The following is a 16,649-nucleotide window of genomic DNA, read 5'->3' as shown; positions in this document are numbered from 1 at the left end:
ACACTGCCTCCGTTTCCCTAATGTAACTGAGAATAAGATTAGGTCTAGGAGAAACAGACTGAAGCAAACAAGCCTGCACTTTGCCATTCCTTCTCTCAGATGCCACCTCATCCCCATTCATGTGGACTGACAGATGTGGAGAGGTGCCACATTCTTTTGTGTTACAAATCAAGTCATCTGAGTCTCTGGGAACGCTGACCCCACCATCCTGCAGGTTGCTGTCTATTGCTAAGGCCTTCCAATGGTTGGCCTGCCTTTCTGGCTCCTGGGCCACTCCTCAACCACTTGTGGTAGGAGTAAAAGATGTATTAGCACATTGCAATTAAAATTCTAGCAATTGACAAAAGATTGGCTTGATGCTCTTGGAATCATCCAGTCTAGTGGTTCCCAAGCCAAATTACTTAACAGAAGCACCTAGGCAGCTTTTTAGAAATACAAATTCCCAGGTCCCATTCTAACCCTGGGGTTGGGATAGGGTTTGATGTACACACACACGCGCACACACACACACACACAGAGTCCCTCTTTCCCTGTCTAGCAGATTATACATATTCCTAGTGGTAATAAATGCTATGAAGCAAATGGACAAATAGCAGAAAACAAGGAGTGGAGATGGGGGGGACAGGTTTTCTGAGGTAACATTTAGTCTGCGCTGGGAGGTGTTAAGGGAAGAACATTTTGGGCAGGAAATAGCATGGTACGTTTACAGAATTAAAAGCAAACCAATATGGCAGGAGCACAGCAAGTGACTAGAAGAGCTCGGAGTACAGTGAGAGGGAAGGCCTGGGGCCACATCACTGAGGCTTTGCAGGCAAGGATGAAGGGTTTGGGTTTTGTTTCCAGTGCTCACATTTTCCTGGGCACTTTGAGCACCTGTGTGGAGAATGGATTGCAGGAATACAGAAGCGGAAGCTGTGAGTCCTGAACAAGGCTGTGCTGTCCTCTGATGGTGAAGGGCCTAAGGGGTGGCACCCCAGATGGAGAGGAGAGGGCACTTTCAGGGTGTATATTTAAGAAAGTCAACAGGATTTGGTGATGAATGGGAAGTGGGGTGAGGGGGAGGATAGAGAAAACAAGGATGGCCTGAGGGGGCTCCAGTAGAGGCCTTGTAGGGGGTGGTTGAGTGCCCCAGTTGCCCCATCTTGTAAAGTAGGATATTGAGGGACCTCCCCAGAGGGTTGGTGGGGAGTTGATACTTGTAAAGCACTTAGAGCAGAGCTTGGCACACAGTAAAACACTATGTAAGCATTAGTGGTGCTGTGGATGACGGTGATTCGTCCAAGGTCGCACAGCTGGCCAACAGCAGGTCCAGGACAAGAAGCCAGGGCTTAGGCTCTCGGTTTAGTGTATTTTATGCCACACTGAACTGCCTTCTTCAATTACCTTTGAACATTTGTTTTGTTTTTAATGTTTATTTATTTTTGAGAGAGAGAGCAGAAGCAGAGGAGGGGCAGAGAGAGAGGGAGAGAATCCAAAGCAGGCTCTGTGCTGTCAGTGCAAAGCCTGACACGGGGCTTGAATCCACCAACCATGGGATCATGACCTCAGCCAAAGTCGGACCTAGGCACCCCTACCTGATGAGTCGCCCTTACCGTAATATATGAATGTCACGCCAAACGTGATAAATTGTTATGACGTTCTGTACGGCCTGGGATTCCAGGTTATTTTGCCTGTCCATAAAACCATGCTATTCCAGACAAGACACAGAGCCCAGATAGTAGGAGGAAGGGGGTACAGGCAGAGAGATGGTCTGTGGATAGATTTTCAATATAAAAAGAAGTATCTTCTAGGGGTGCCTGAGTGGCTCAGTCAGTTGAGTGTCTGACTTTGGCTCAGGTCATGATCTTGCAGTCTGTGAGTTCAAGTCCCATGTTGGGCTCTGTGCTGACAGCTCAGAGCCTGGAGCCTGCTTCAGATTCCGTGTTGCCCTCTCTCTCTGCCCCTCCCCCACTTGTGCTCTGTCTGTCTCTCTCTAAAAAAAATAAATAAACATTAAAAATAAAATAAAAAAGCATCTTCTAGAATGTAGATGTGCTCATGTTGTTCACGTGCTTAGACTGAAGTAGGCGCATGCACTTCACCAGGAGGCAGCACTAAGAGCCCTTCATACCGGAAGTTATAGGTCAGTGCCTGCCAGGGGAAGGAAAGAAAGACAGCTGAGAATGTCAGTGTAACTCCCCCAGATCGTCAGGTTCCTGGTGAAACATCTTCAAGAAGTGTTTGAAGTACTTCTATCTGTCAGTTTCAACTAAATTAATTTTTAAAAATTGCTCTTTATACTGTGCCTTTCCCATGAATCTCTGTGAATTTAATGCATGCAATATGTGGGGGGAAATCCTATCAGCCTCAGTTCCCATCCCCCCCAAAGTCTGAGAAGCAGATTTTAGAAGCACATGGTTGCACCTGCAGGGATTTTGTCATTTTATTAACTGGACCTGAGACGATGTTCAGTGTGTCTTGTAGGGAGGAATTTCAGAAAGAGGTGAGAGAAAAATGCCAACTTGGCCTCTGCTCGCTCCCTCCTGTTGACTGTTCTGTTGCATCTCTATCTCAAACAGCATGGGGAGGACTGTTCTTCATTACCAGGGAATGTGAGTCATTCCCAGACTTGTGTGATTGGGATTCCAAAGCGTTGCTGTATCCGATGGTCTTATTAAATCCAAGTGTCAGTGCAGCCTTTCAGACTGTAGGGGAGAGCTCAGTTACAGCTGGTGACCTGGTTCTAGTTACCACACAGAGACACTGGCGAGACCAGTGACCCCCTCCGAGCACCCAGAATTCCTTGTGATGGCTGTTGCCAACGGTTCCCAGATTTGGGGGTTTCCTGGTTCACTTCATGGGCTTCAATACATTTCACCTCCATGTTTATATCCTAGTTGGGATCTGTATACTTTAGGGGAAAAGTATCTGTAAAGTGTCTGTAGACAAGCTATTGCCAAGACTAGCCTAGCATTTGGAGGGGACTGCATTTCAGATTTACTCAGCCCTAGCGATGTTAACTTCATGGTGTCCAGGATCTAGCAAGACACTATCCATTTCCAGCTGGGTCCAAACAAAACAAATAAAACATCAACCAGAGAGGGAGGAAACTGTGGATGTTGCCAGAAAATTAGTTTGCTCTGTCTTTTCTTTCTCCTAGAATGTTTCACAGCCAATGGTGCAGATTATAGGGGAACGCAGAATTGGACGGCACTGCAAGGCGGGAAGCCATGCCTGTTCTGGAACGAGACTTTCCAGCATCCATACAACACTCTGAAATACCCCAATGGGGAGGGGGGCCTAGGCGAGCATAACTATTGCAGGTAAGATGGGGCCACAGAGTGCTTTAAAAAAAAAAAAAATCTTTGGCCTTCTTTTCCAGTCCCTTCCAGCCTAGCTCACAGCTATGGAAAGTTTCTTTGTCTCCTTTTGGTTAATTCAGAAGGCCTTTCTTATTACTCTTTTAAAAATCCTCTTTTTGGGGCACCTGGGTGGCTCATTCAATTGGGCATCTGACTTCAGTTCAGGTCGTGATGTCACAGGTTTGTGAGTTTGAGCCCCACATCAGGCTCGCTGCTGTCAGCCTGGCAGCGCAGAGCCCCCTTAGGATCCTCTGTCCTCCTCTCTCTGCCCTTCCCCCATTTCCACTCTCCCCAAAATAAATAAATACTAAAAAAAAAAATCTTCCTCCCACACCTTGCATGTGTATATGCACACGTGCACGTGTGCATATGCGTGCGTGTGCACACACACACACACACACACATGCACACCACAGTCTACTACTCTTTTTTTTTTTTTTAATTTTTTTTTTTAACGTTTATTTATTTTTGAGACAGAGAGAGACAGAGCATGAACGGGGGAGGGTCAGAGAGAGGGAGACACAGAATCTGAAACAGGCTCCAGGCTCTGAGCTGTCAGCACAGAGCCCAACGCGGGGCTCGAACTCACGGACCGCGAGATCATGACCTGAGCCGAAGTCGGCCGCTTAACCGACTGAGCCACCCAGGCGCCCCTCTACTACTCTTTTCAACCTCAGTTGCTTTGATACTGGTTTTCAGAGCTCTGCTTTCCCATCTGATTACTTACAGGTCTCTTGGGAAGGGATTTCTTAGTTGGCCCTACCACCAGTGGACAATACATAGATAGCCAAACTTCTTAAGCTGCTGTGAATGCGGTGGTCAGGCAGAACACCGTGTGTGGCCCAAACTTTCTGCTTCTGAGCAAAGGAAGCTGTCCTACATTATCTACCCTCTGCCAGCCCAGGATAACCTTGCTCTGGGAACAGCTATAGCCATCAGATCTGTGCTGTTTCCTTCCTTTCCATAGACTAAGGTGTTTCCTTGGTCTTAACCTTCTGTCTGACTCTGGCAGGGTCTCTTCACCTGAGATCCAAGGTGCTTCAAATGTGTACTTGCAGTTTTCTGCAGAGATGATCCATGACTTAGATCAGAATCTGGATCAGATTCTCAAAATTATCAGTGATCCCAAACAAGTTAAAAATCACTGGTCTATAGGGACAAGAGTAAAGAAAGCACAGAGCCCTATGTGGGGCTCAAACTCACGAACCGTGACATCATGACCTGAGCTGAAGTAGGACGCTTAACCTATTGAGCCACCCAGGCAGCCCAAGAGCAAAGAAAGATTCTAAGCACTTTTGGTTACAACTACATTTGAACGATTTATACTCAAGATCCTGATAATGTGACTCATGGTTCAACACTGTGTAGAATTTAGTTATTATTAGGACAGGTGCAAAGGCAGCCTGTTGAGCCATCAGGACAGGGGGAAATGATCACTGAGTGACTCTTTGAGCCACACACTGTGTCCCTGCTTCTACCAATACGTTGGAATCTCAACCATGGCACTGTCAACCCAGCTCAGCCGACATATTCACACCTGCATTGCATGGGCCACACTGTTTACCTTCTGCTCTCCCTACGTACCTTTGCTAACACTCCAGGACCCTTGTGGATGTCTTGACGTCTGAGGCCTGTCATCCTGGTCATGCCTGTGCCTTCAGGTCTTTCTTTCACCTCTGCTCTAATTTGTACCAACTGGCCATTTCCCTACAGTTGCTGTTGCATTATTTCTTAGTTGTTATTATAAAAATATTAAAAGCTCCCCCCCACACACAAAATTCTCAGAACTACAGATACATGTTTAAGTAAAGCCCCTGTTTTACATCTTTCCCCTGAAATCCTCAGCAAGCCCCATCTCCCAGAGGTAACAATCTGTGGTACTTCGCATTTTGCTATCTATTGCATTTTATCATTAAAGTTACATACGCTCATCAAGTCATTCTTTTACATTTTATTTTCAAAGTTATACATATTCATTAGAATTTTTGCATAATTAAAAAAAATAACCCCACTCCATTTCTGGTTTATTTCCTTCCCTTGCTTTTGCTATTCATAGAAATAGTTGGGTTGGGTTGGGAAGAGTATTTAGGAAGGGAAACCAGTGTCGGGTTTTGTTGTTGTTTTTATTTATTTATTTATTTATTTATTTATTTTTAAATTTTTTTTTTTAACATTTATTTATTTTTGAAACAGAGAGAGACAGAGCATGAACGGGGGAGGGTCAGAGAGAAGGAGACACAGAATCTGAAACAGGCTCCAGGCTCTGAGCTGTCAGCACAGAGCCTGACGCGGGGCTCAAACTCATGGACCCTGAAATCATGACCTGAGCCGAAGTCGGCCACTCAACCGACTGAGCCACCCAGGCGCCCCTTGTTGTTGTTTTTCCATTGTTACTTATACTCTCGTTCTGAAGTGTCTCTTGGGCTACTGGTTTATGCTGTTATTCTGTTGCTTTCTGTCAATATGTCTTCTCAGAAGAGGTCCTGGGTTTAAGTCTGACTTTGAGGTAAATTTTAAATTTCCAAAAAGGTTTGATTTATATGAAAAAAAAAAAAAAAGAGTCTTTTGTCATAGATTAGCACCTGGCCCTACATAGGCTCCCAGAAGTGCACAGTAGTTATCCATTGTGAGAGTAAGGGGGGAACCACCCTCTTCCTGGCCCTGGCCAGCTGCAGCCTCTCCTTTGATTTGATGGAATGTACCAGACCTGAACTACCAGTTTTTACTTCAGAAGAAAGGAAGGCTCTGAAATGTTGATTATCATCACATCGGAGGGTCCAGGGCTTTTGTTTTAGCACTGCAGCGAAGTCCAGGATGAATTTGCTTATTCTTTATTAAGCTATTCTGATGCTTTTCAGAATGGTTTTTGACATTGATAATAAACAGTTGTTTTCAAAGGTCTCTACCATATAGTACATCAAAGCTGGACACTGAATAGAGGGAGGAAGATGACAGTGAAATACTGTTTAAAGAAGGGCTTTGTACAAGTTCTCCTGCTTTGATTTCTCGGCTGATATCTGACACCATGTTTGTCTTGTGCTCCGGTGCCAGACCCGTCGCAGTTGAGATGTCTGCGAGATGGCGAGTGATGGGAATGCACTTCTCCAGGCTCGACGGCTCTGGATTAGAGGGGAAGCAGAGGGACCGGGAAGAGCAGAGTTGGCGCTGGCACCTGCCCTTGGGCACAGAAAATAAAAGGACCCTTTGTGCTTCAGGGCGGCTTATCTTCTGGACCACACAATAGGCTTATCCCTCTCAGGCCTGATTGGGGTGGCTCCTAAGCTCCTGGCTGCAGGGTCTCTGTGCCCATTTCCGGCCTAACTGGAGTGTCAGGTTTCCAGTGTTCTGAGTTGCGAGAAAGGGAGCTCAGAAAGCAGTGGGGAGAAGGCAGGGCTTTTCTGCGTGCCTGGTAACCCTGTCATTTTGGGGTCTGTTTCAGCAGTGTAGCCCATATTGTCAGGGCATCCTTGACTTGAAAAGACCTTCGAGGGCATTTAGAAATGTGAAATAAACCTTTTAAAAATATCACTGCTGTATCAGAAGTTGGTACCAGAATCACAGGATTGCATGTTCTGCCTGATGGCTTAGCTTTGTTCAGAATTTTCTGAGAAGTTAGTATCTTGAGGTAGGAAAAGGACCTGTTTCTATCAAACGTGTGTCAACTAGACTGATCCTGGTGAAAGCTTGTCAGTGGAGTCTGTATTATGTGAATTTTATTTTACTGTTTAAAAAATCACACAGTGTTCATCGTAGAAAAAATAGGGAAATAAAGAGAATCAGAAAAGAAAAGGGATTAAAATTACTGCTAGTCTCATTCTCCAGAGATACTTTCCAGGGTTTGATGTGTATCCTTTCTTGAAGCCATCTTCTCAAATAACGGGGTTGTGTTCCCAATCGTGTTTTAGAACTACCCTTTTAAAAAACCTAACAAGATGTGGATATGTCTTTATATCAATAGATGTGTCTCTACACTGCATTTAAAAAAAAAAAAATTTTTTTTTAACATTCATTTATTTTTGAGACAGAGAGACAGAGCATGAATGGGGGAGGGGCAGAGAGAGAGGGAGACACAGAATCCAAGCAGGCTCCAGGCTCTGAGCCATCAACCCAGAGCCCGACGCAGGGCTCTAACTCACGGACCGCGAGATCATGACCTGAGTTGAAGTCGGACGCTCAACCGACTGAGCCACCCAGGTGCCCCTACACTGCATTTTTAATAGACACTCAGCATTCCCTTATATGGATATAACCTATTTATGTAACCAATCCTTAATAGTTGTTTCTGACTTTTTTTGTATTGTCAAAATGCTGTGGTGAACATCTTTGTAAGTGAAGATTTCCTTAAAATAAAGTACTAAAGGAGAAATTGCCTGGCAAAGGGGCTTTGCATATTTTTAGGGCCTTTGCCTCTAATTACCAAATTGCCATCCTGACCATTTGGGTCTATTCACATTCTTATCCACAGTATTGAGCACACCTGTGCTCTCAGCCATGGGAGTCACTGTGTTCACACTTAAGGTGCCAGTGCTGCTTGGCATGATTTGTTCTGTGGTCAGTTGTCCTGGTTACACTGTCGTGAATTTGTGTAAATATGAATCACCTTTGCTCATCACGCACACCACCCCCTGCCCCCAAACTCTAAAGTATATGTCAGAGTGCATAAGCTTGTTCTTGTAGTGTTACCATTTTTCTCTTCCTCTTCTTTTTCTTCTTCTTCTTTTTTTAAGTAATCTCTACATCCAATGTGGGACTCAGACTCATGACCCTGAGATCAAGAGCCCCCAGCTGTACCAACCGAGCCAGCCAGGTGCCCCCCCATTTTTCTCTTCTTCATAAGAGGCAGCACTGAGATGCATACCAATGATTAGAAGTAACACAGAGGCTGACACGTTCCTTTTTGGTAATACTGAAAAAGCAATGAGCCAGTTGACTTAACACGACAGAAATGTTACTTACATGTTCTTTCCCCGACAGAAACCCAGATGGAGATGTGAGCCCTTGGTGCTACGTGGCAGAGCACGAGGACGGCGTCTACTGGAAGTACTGTGAGATTCCTGCTTGCCAGAGTAAGCCCCTGACACACCAGCCGAGGGTTTCGGGACACTGAGCAGCAAGGGTTCAGAGTGGAAGGTCACTGCCAGAGGACAGGTCATTCAGGCAGGTGGATTTCATGAAGCAGATCAAAGGAGATGCCGTCCTGGGCTGAGGATTTTCACATCTCTTATTGAGGCTTTTCAGAAATTGAATGCCTGCTTCCCTCAGGACCCCATTCCCTTGATGGATAAGCCCACCCAGAATTTCTACTTCTACTTAATTTCCTCATGCTGATTCGTTCATGAATAGAGTTGGCATGAACTCAATAGCAAGCCAAAGAGGAAAAAACTACCTTATACTTTTGGGAATGAATTGTCTAGAATGAATGAAGAATCCCTTGATAGACAGTAAAACTAAGTTATGACATTAGCTATTTGCATTTCACGCACTATCTCCCCTGAAGACTGGTATTCAGTAAGTATTTAATTGATACTCTCCAAAGCCAAAAGATGTTCTGTTGTTATTTATGATAACCCATACCTCATTGCTCTCTACTACTGAGAACCCAGTTTCTTCAGCATTTTACTCCACGGCCTGTTTTCTAGCTGCTTCATGTTTCTATATTCAGTGTTTATTATATGCGAGGTGCAAAGGCAGAAAGATATGCTGACCCTTGGGGAATATGCGATGTGGCAGAGAATCTTAGGAAGATACTTGAAAACAAGGTAGAAAATATTGCAGGAAGGTTTAAAGTACAGAAGCCAAAACTACAATGGCATTTTTTTTATATGTATATTTTTTAAACGTTTATTTATTTTTGAGACAGAGAGAGACAGAGCATGAACGGGGGAGGGACAGAGAGAGAGGGAGACACAGAATCAGAAGCAGGCTCCAGGCTGTGAGCCATCAGCACAGAGCCCGGCGCGGGGCTCAAACTCACGGACCACGAGATCGTGACCTGAGCCAAAGTCGGAGGCTGAGCCTCCCAAGCGCCCCTACAATGGCGCTTTAAGGAGCTTCCTAATGTAGTGTTCTTGACAACTTTTTAAATAAGCCAACGAGGCAGGTTTTCTCAGTTCCTAGAGCTGAGGGAAAGGACAGCTTATTCATAATCATTCTACCCAGTTGTCTTTTCCATATTATTTACCCTCACTCCTGGCCCTGCCACCTTCCTCGCTCGTCAGGTCAGGAGGCTATGTGTGTACAGTGACATGGAGGTTCACGTGGGACCTGGGACCTCTCACTCACGCCCACCACACCAGTCTGAATTCTGTTGCCTCACAGGGCAGGGGCATCCCCTGAACCAGCGCTGCAGGCCCCAGCTCTCAACTTCTAAAAGTTAAACTTCCGAATGGCACCACTGCCTGGCAGTGAGGCCCTGGCCTCCCTATCCTTCCAACCCGAGTATGCCTTGATTCAGTCCCAAAATCGAGAAAACAGTAAAGACCAGCAGAATGGGCTTTTGCTCAGTCTGTTTAATCAAATTTTTAAAATGAAAAACATCTCATTTGGCTCTAGTTATGTAAAGAAGAAAGGGGCAGGGGGAGAGGAAAGCAGATTTTCCTCGGTCCATTTGTTCTACACAAAGATAGTCTTTTAGTACCAGCCTATGTCATTCTCTCAGGAATGGCGAAGAGGGGATTTCAATCTGGCCGCTTTTATTTGGAAAGATAATCCTCAACTCACATTTATAAAATATAGTTTGGGCCAACGGGAACCGACTCATGCGGTCACTGAAACTAAGTTTCAGAAGAGAGAATCACCGGAAAATGAAACAACCCGTCTAGTACCCCTCTAATTCCTAATATTTGCTGGATATGCCTCACTGTTCCAAAAAAGGAAAATCAAATATAATTTCCTTTCCTTATGGTCCTTTGGTAGCCCTGTCAAAGCTTCTAAAGTTGGCCTTGAAATGGTCTGGGCAGGGAGACATACAAAAGTTGGGAATGAGAGCTGAGGAGTACCTGGTTTGGGAGGTGGTGGGGGAGGGAACAGTGTCTGGCTTTGGTTCTTTGGAAAACCCTTCCATTCACCCTGTGGGCACCAGGGCTCCCCCATCTAGCTAAGCCTCAGACCTTGGACCTGGCAGAACATTATGCTTCGAATGTGTCTGATTAACATTGCTGAGAAAGACTTCTGGGCTGTTTGAAGCAAGAAACCTTGGTAATTGCCTACTGGACTCAATGGAGATCCAGCCTGCCTATTTTAGGCCAGTTTTGCCCTATTTCTGGATGTGGAGTCATAATTTTCATGAATAACACTAACCCTCTGTGTGAAGCCCACTATTCACGATTAGCGTCGAACTTGTCATACAGGAAAAGGCCTGTGACATGATCAGATTCCTGGAAAGTTCATATCTGAATATAACAGACGCAGCAGGAGCTGGGGGAGTGGATGTTTAGGGACAAAGCAGAATGTGGTTGAATGGCGGGCCATTGTGTGGAGACCGGAATTCTGCCCGTCAGCGTGTTACGGACAGAGCTAAGAAAGCAGGGAGGCAGAGATGAAATATGATTCAAACTGGGGGCAAAGAGAAGCGTGAACTGTGTTTTTGACCTAAGGAGACTGGATCAGAACTTACCCCTTAAAAGGCGAACAACTCTGAGGTAATTGGATTTACTCTTCAAAGCACATCTGCTGGTATGTTTCTCAGAAACCCCAAGTTCCTATTGCAGACAGAACAAATATAGATTGGCAAATTTCAACATCATCAAGGTTACCATCCCTCTAGATCCCATCCTCTACAACTCTGAGTGCTGTTGGTTTGGCTGTTGAGGGGGAAACCATTTGGCTTAATACCTGTTCTTTGCATATCTCTCTTTTGTTAAACCATCCTCCTCACCATTCTCATTCCCACTGATTTCATTGCTTCCGAGGGACACACTTGAATGGACCTCAGCATGCCTTCTGATTTGTTCTATCTTACCTTTAGGTTCTTTATAAAAGTTTGGTATAGTTTTGTAAAAGTTATCTAGTTCTGAGGTGGAGGGAAATCTACAAATGGCATTTAAAGGCAAATTTCCTTCACAAAGCTGATTTGGGCTTTGAGAAACAACAGACATGATAAATTTACCTTCTCATCTCTGAGAGCTATTATTTGTTTGGTATAAAGCACTCACCTGACATTTACAAACTCAACTATAAATATTCATCTCTAAAATAGGGAAGTTTGAACACAGACTATTAGATTATATTAAGGAATCACTGTTAATTTTATTGGGTACAATACTGGCATGGTGGAGATATATATATAAATAATCTTTTAAGTCATTTTAAATTATGGATACATACTAAAATATTTGTGGTTGAGGGGCACCTGGGTGGCTCAGTCGGTTAAGCATCTGACTTTGGCTCGCGTCGTGATCTCACAGTTTGTGAGTTCGAGTCCCATGTCGGGTTCTGTGCTGACAGCTCAGAGCCTGGAGCCTGCTTCAGATTCTGTGTCTCCCTCTCTCTCTGACCCTCCCCTGCTCATGTTCTGTCTCTCTCCTTCAAAAATAAATAAACATTAAAAAAATTTTTTTAATATTTGTGGTTGAAATGATAATGTATCTGGAATTTATTTTAAAATGATTTAGGGGTGCCTAGGTGGCTCAGTCAGTTGAGCGTCCGACTTCGGCTTGGGTCATGATCTAGCGGTCTGTGAGTTTGAGCCCCGCATCTGGCTCTGTGCTGACAGCTCAGAGCCTGGAGCCTGCTTCGGATTTTATGTCTCCCTCTCTCTCTGCCCCTCCCCCGCTCATGCTCTCTCTCTCTCTCTCTCTCTCTCTCTCTCTCTCTCTCTGTTAAAAATAAATAAACATTAAAAAAAAATTTTTTAATGATCTAGCCTCCCAAAGAATAAATAGGTCAGATGAGGGGAATAGGTGAAACTAGAATGATTTTTTAAAAAGTGGATATTTGTTGATGCTGGATGACAATGGGCTTGTTAGTCTTTCCTGCTTTTGTGTATGTTTGAAAGTTTCATAAATCCTATTATCATATCTTAAAATTTTATAATATTTTTTAAATGTTTATTTGTTTTGAGAGAGAGAGAGAGCAGGGGAGGGGCAGAGAGAGAAGGAGAGAAAGAATCTCAAGCAGATTCCATGTTGAACGTGGAGCTCGATGCGGGACTCTATCTCATGACCATGAGATCATGACCTGAGCCAAAATCAAGAGTCGGATGTTTAACCAACTGAGCCACCTAGGTGTCCCAATTTTAGAATATTTTTTAAAGTATTTAAAAGTAAATATATAAATACAACATTCAAAGTATCTGGGTTCAAATGTGTAACATAATTAACCCAATTAACCTAAATTGTAATACTTTTGCACACAGCTCACAGGTATCTGAGTTAGTTACTAAAGTTAGTGATTAAAGTTTTAGTTATTGGGGCGCCTGCGTGGCTCAGTCTGTTGGGAGTCCGACTTCGGCTCAGGTCACGATCTTGTGGTCTGTGGGTTCGAGCCCCGCGTCGGGCTCTGGGCTGATGGCTCGGAGCCTGCTTCTGATTCTGTGTCTCCCTCTCTCTCTGCCCCTCCCCCGTTCATGCTCTGTCTCTCTCTGTCTCAAAAAAAAAAAAAAAAAGTTTTAGTTATTAAACTTATTAAGAGGCACTGGCAGCCTCAGTTGGTAGAGTGTGTGATTCTTGAGCCCCACGTTGGATGTAGAGATTACTTAAAATAAAATCTTAAAAAACAAACAAACAAACAAACTTATTGGGGCATCTGGGTGGCTCAGTCGGTTAAGTGTCCAACTTTGGCGTGGGTCATGATCTCACAGCTCGTGAGTTCCAGCCCTGCATCAGGCTCTGTGCCGATAGCTCTCAGCCTGGAGCCTGCTTTGGATTCTGTGTCTCCCTCTCTTTCTGTCCCTCCACCCCTCTCAAAAATAAATAAACATTTTAAAAAATCACTAGCTGTGACAAATGACATTTTTTAAGTTCTGACCATATGCAGTACCTCGCACGGCACAGGGAACACAAGGATAGCATGGTCTGCAGCCTTTGGGGAGTCCCAAGTCTAGGACCAAGGATAGACACATAAACAGATAAGCATATGCAACATACTTTGTAATAAATGAGATGAGCAGAAGGTTGGGAACAGTGTAGGAGGTACATCTTCCCTGGCATGGTGGGAGGCAGGGGCTACTCTTTATCAAAAAGAGCGTCTGGAAGAGGTGGGATCTTGGCACATGGCTTCTCCAACTGTTAGTTTCCTTATGAAAGTGTAGTAGTAGTACAATCACAGAGTTCTTATTAAAGTGCAGATTCTGAGTCAGTAGGTCTGGGACAGGCTAGAGACTCTGCAGTTCTAACCAGTCCCTGGGATGCAGAGCTGTAGGACTACACTTGAAGTAGCCAGGTACTAGATGTTAGGGTTGGTGGAGTAGGGAGGGTATTGGGGGAACAGTTTGCACGCATGCACACATTGGTGAATTCCTAGGCAATGTCAGTGTTGCTGAGATAGAAATTTTATTTATTTTTTAAGTTTATTTATTTATTTTGAGAGAGAGAGAAAGAGAGAGAGAGAGAGCAGAGGAGGAGCAGAGAGAAAGGGAGAGAGAGAGAATCCCAAGCAGGCTTAGCACCACCAGCACAGAGCCCCATGTGGGGGCTGAAACTCACGAACTGCGAGATCATGACCTCAGCCGAATCAAGAGTCAGATGCTTAACTGACTAAGCAACCCAGGCATCCCAAGATAGAAATTTTATAGAAGGAAGGGCAAGAGATGAGGTCTGAGAAGAATTAGGTGGGGCCAGATAATGGGCAGTCTTGTGGTCTGGGTACAGAGCTTGGACTTGACCCAGGAAGATGGTGATGAGGTTGAAGAGTGTGGAGTGTCAGAAAGAGATGTTTTGCCATAGCTTCTCAAACTTCCGTGTTAGGGATTTGGGACGAAGTTTCTCCCTGTTAATCTGTGAGAAGTTCTCCAGAGATTGCATCCTTCATACAAAGGAGCCCCCAGAGGGTGTCAGCCACAGCACCTCTGCAAAATGGTGCCTTTGCTGACTTCACTGGCTCAAGTGCCTTTTAATTAAATGCCACCTTGACCTTGTTAAAACAGATTTGTTGTTCCCTACAAAAATGCTTCCAACTGTGACCCCTAAAAAGAGTTTTTAAAGCTATGTTCAGAGCTTGCGTAAAAAAGCCAAGGGCACTTTGGCAGTGGTTGTCAAGGCAGTCTCTCAATTACAGAAAATGTTTTGTCTCTGTTAGCAGTTTTTGCATTTTAATGTCAGCACTGATATTTAGCATGTTTTAGCTTTTATTTCAGCTGTTATTGAGTACCTGCTATGTATGAAACACATATATTCACATTGCCTCACTTAACCTTTGCCAGAAATGCTGTGAAGCAGGTGCTATGTCCACTCCCCACCCACCATTGTTTAGATGAGACAATGAGGCTGGAGTAGTGAAGTGATCTGATGAGGATTACACCCTGAGCCGAATCGGATTTGAATCTAGGGCTCCTAATGGCAAGCCCAGTGCCCTTTCCTTCCAGTACTTGAGAACAGCCCCATTTCCTTTATTTCCTTGAAAATGGGGGCCCTGGGATGGATCCAGGCTACTGTTGAGGTCATTCTTGAGAATTTTCTTGGCGGATTGTTTGGGAATTAGAGTTTGAAATTCTGATAGTATGCCGAATTATTAAGATTGCCTTTTTGACATTGTGGAAACCGAAGGATTAACTCAGTGGCGACAGAGGGTCTGCAGTTCAAGCTGTTAACTCTAAGTCAGTCTCTTGTCTTCTTTGAGTTTGGGAAATCCCAAGCCCCAGGAGGACCGCAGGCTGTGATGGTATCCAGGAAGCATTTGTGCACAGCAGAACCACTCTGTAGGATGTTGGGCCGTCTCTGCGGGTGTTCCCAGCCCAGCTGTTCTCAGCTGGGAAGGGGGTCCCCAGAGTTGGGCCCTTTGCGTGAAGCACTGCACCAGGCGCCTTGTCCAGGCCTGGGGGTCTCTCCCAGCACTGTGCCCTCATTGCATGGGCTGAAGTTCACTTCCGAAAAGACACATCTGTGTGCATCATTAACACTTCCCAGCTAAAACGAAACCCCACATTTTAGCTGATAGCCAAAGCAATATTGAAATGACTATTAATAATATAAATTATGCAGACCAATATTTTTTTCACTTCTTCTCTCTGGCCATTACAATTACTTAACGTCTTTGTTTCACTGAGTCCTTTTAGATTCACATTACATTAGCATATGTCAGACTCCTGCTTTATACGATTCATTTTTACTTTATGGGAGAAGTTTTGTTTTCCCAGCTAGGCTAAGCTGTTCAAAGATAGGAGCAGGGGTAGCTCTGGAACTTCTGTGAAGGAGAGACGAAAGATGGAAAGGTCTGACTTAAGATGAAGCTGCATTTGTGTAGCAGGTGCTCTCTTTTGACATGGATGGGATGTTAATTACAGAGGGTGCTGATGGCATCTTTCCCCCTCAAGCCGTATATTTAAACAATCTTCTGCAACACCTAGCACAGTGGAGACCATAGCACATGCTCATTAAATATTCTTGATGATGTGATATCATGTCTCTTCCAGTAAGAAAGACAACACAAGTTAATGGAAAGAATGTGGATGTCAGAGTCATACTGGCTTAGATTTGAATCTTAATCATTCAATGGCTTTTGGCAAAATGACTCTCCTCTGAGCCTTGGTCTCCTCCTTTGTCCCTTCTTGGGTTCTTTTGAAGATTCAGTAGGTAAAGTGCACAAAACCCCAAGTCCAGGGCCCAGCACCTGGTGGGCATGGAAGTCCTAGCAGGTATTATGGTGGCCTGGGCTTTCCACAGGGAATGGACTGCTGTTGGCATATTCCCTGTCATGCAATTCCTAAATAGGTTATTCCTAACCTGTGTGTTATTTCTGTCCATTCCTTTTTTATCTGACTAGCCATGGGGCTCGGTAGCATGCCTCAGCTGCTGGGGCAGCCACTCCCCTGGGGCCTGATGTGGCATTGCAGTCAGGGAACACAAGAGGCCCTGCATTTGTTCTCACAGTACAGTTTTATGGTTTCAGATCTGGTGGTTACTCGATTGTTCTTTGTTTTTGGCAGTAGATATTATTTAATTTTCCATGAGGAAACTTTCTGAACTAAATGGACATTTTCCTCAATGACAGATATATACTGTATTTCCAAAATGTTCTAAAGCACAGTTGGGTAAGTCATACTAATCACTTAAAAAGGGAAAATCATTCAGATCAAAAGGGTCATTTTACTGAAAACCTTTACACTTGCACTGGCCTGTAAGGAATATACATAAACATAAGAAAGAGTCCCTA

General features: G+C 44.4%; 1 protein-coding gene across 2 annotated transcripts in view; it reads left to right on the top strand.

Moving 5' to 3' along the window:
• Positions 1–16,649, top strand: part of KREMEN1 (kringle containing transmembrane protein 1) — a 72,614-nt gene that overhangs the window by 18,482 nt on the left and 37,483 nt on the right. For both annotated transcript variants that reach the window (XM_019426559.2, XM_019426560.2), the window contains exons 2-3: positions 3,140–3,302; positions 8,316–8,407. In XM_019426559.2, coding sequence (XP_019282104.1) covers positions 3,140–3,302; positions 8,316–8,407 — 255 coding nt within the window. The remainder of the gene's footprint in view (positions 1–3,139; positions 3,303–8,315; positions 8,408–16,649) is intronic.

This window comes from Panthera pardus, unplaced genomic scaffold (genome assembly GCF_024362965.1).
Source record: "Panthera pardus isolate Hobbes unplaced genomic scaffold, ASM2436296v1 HiC_scaffold_15, whole genome shotgun sequence".
In the NCBI taxonomy this organism is placed as follows: Eukaryota; Metazoa; Chordata; class Mammalia; order Carnivora; family Felidae; genus Panthera; species Panthera pardus.
Note: the sequence above shows the minus strand (reverse complement) of the source record. Positions and strands in the feature narration are given on the sequence as shown.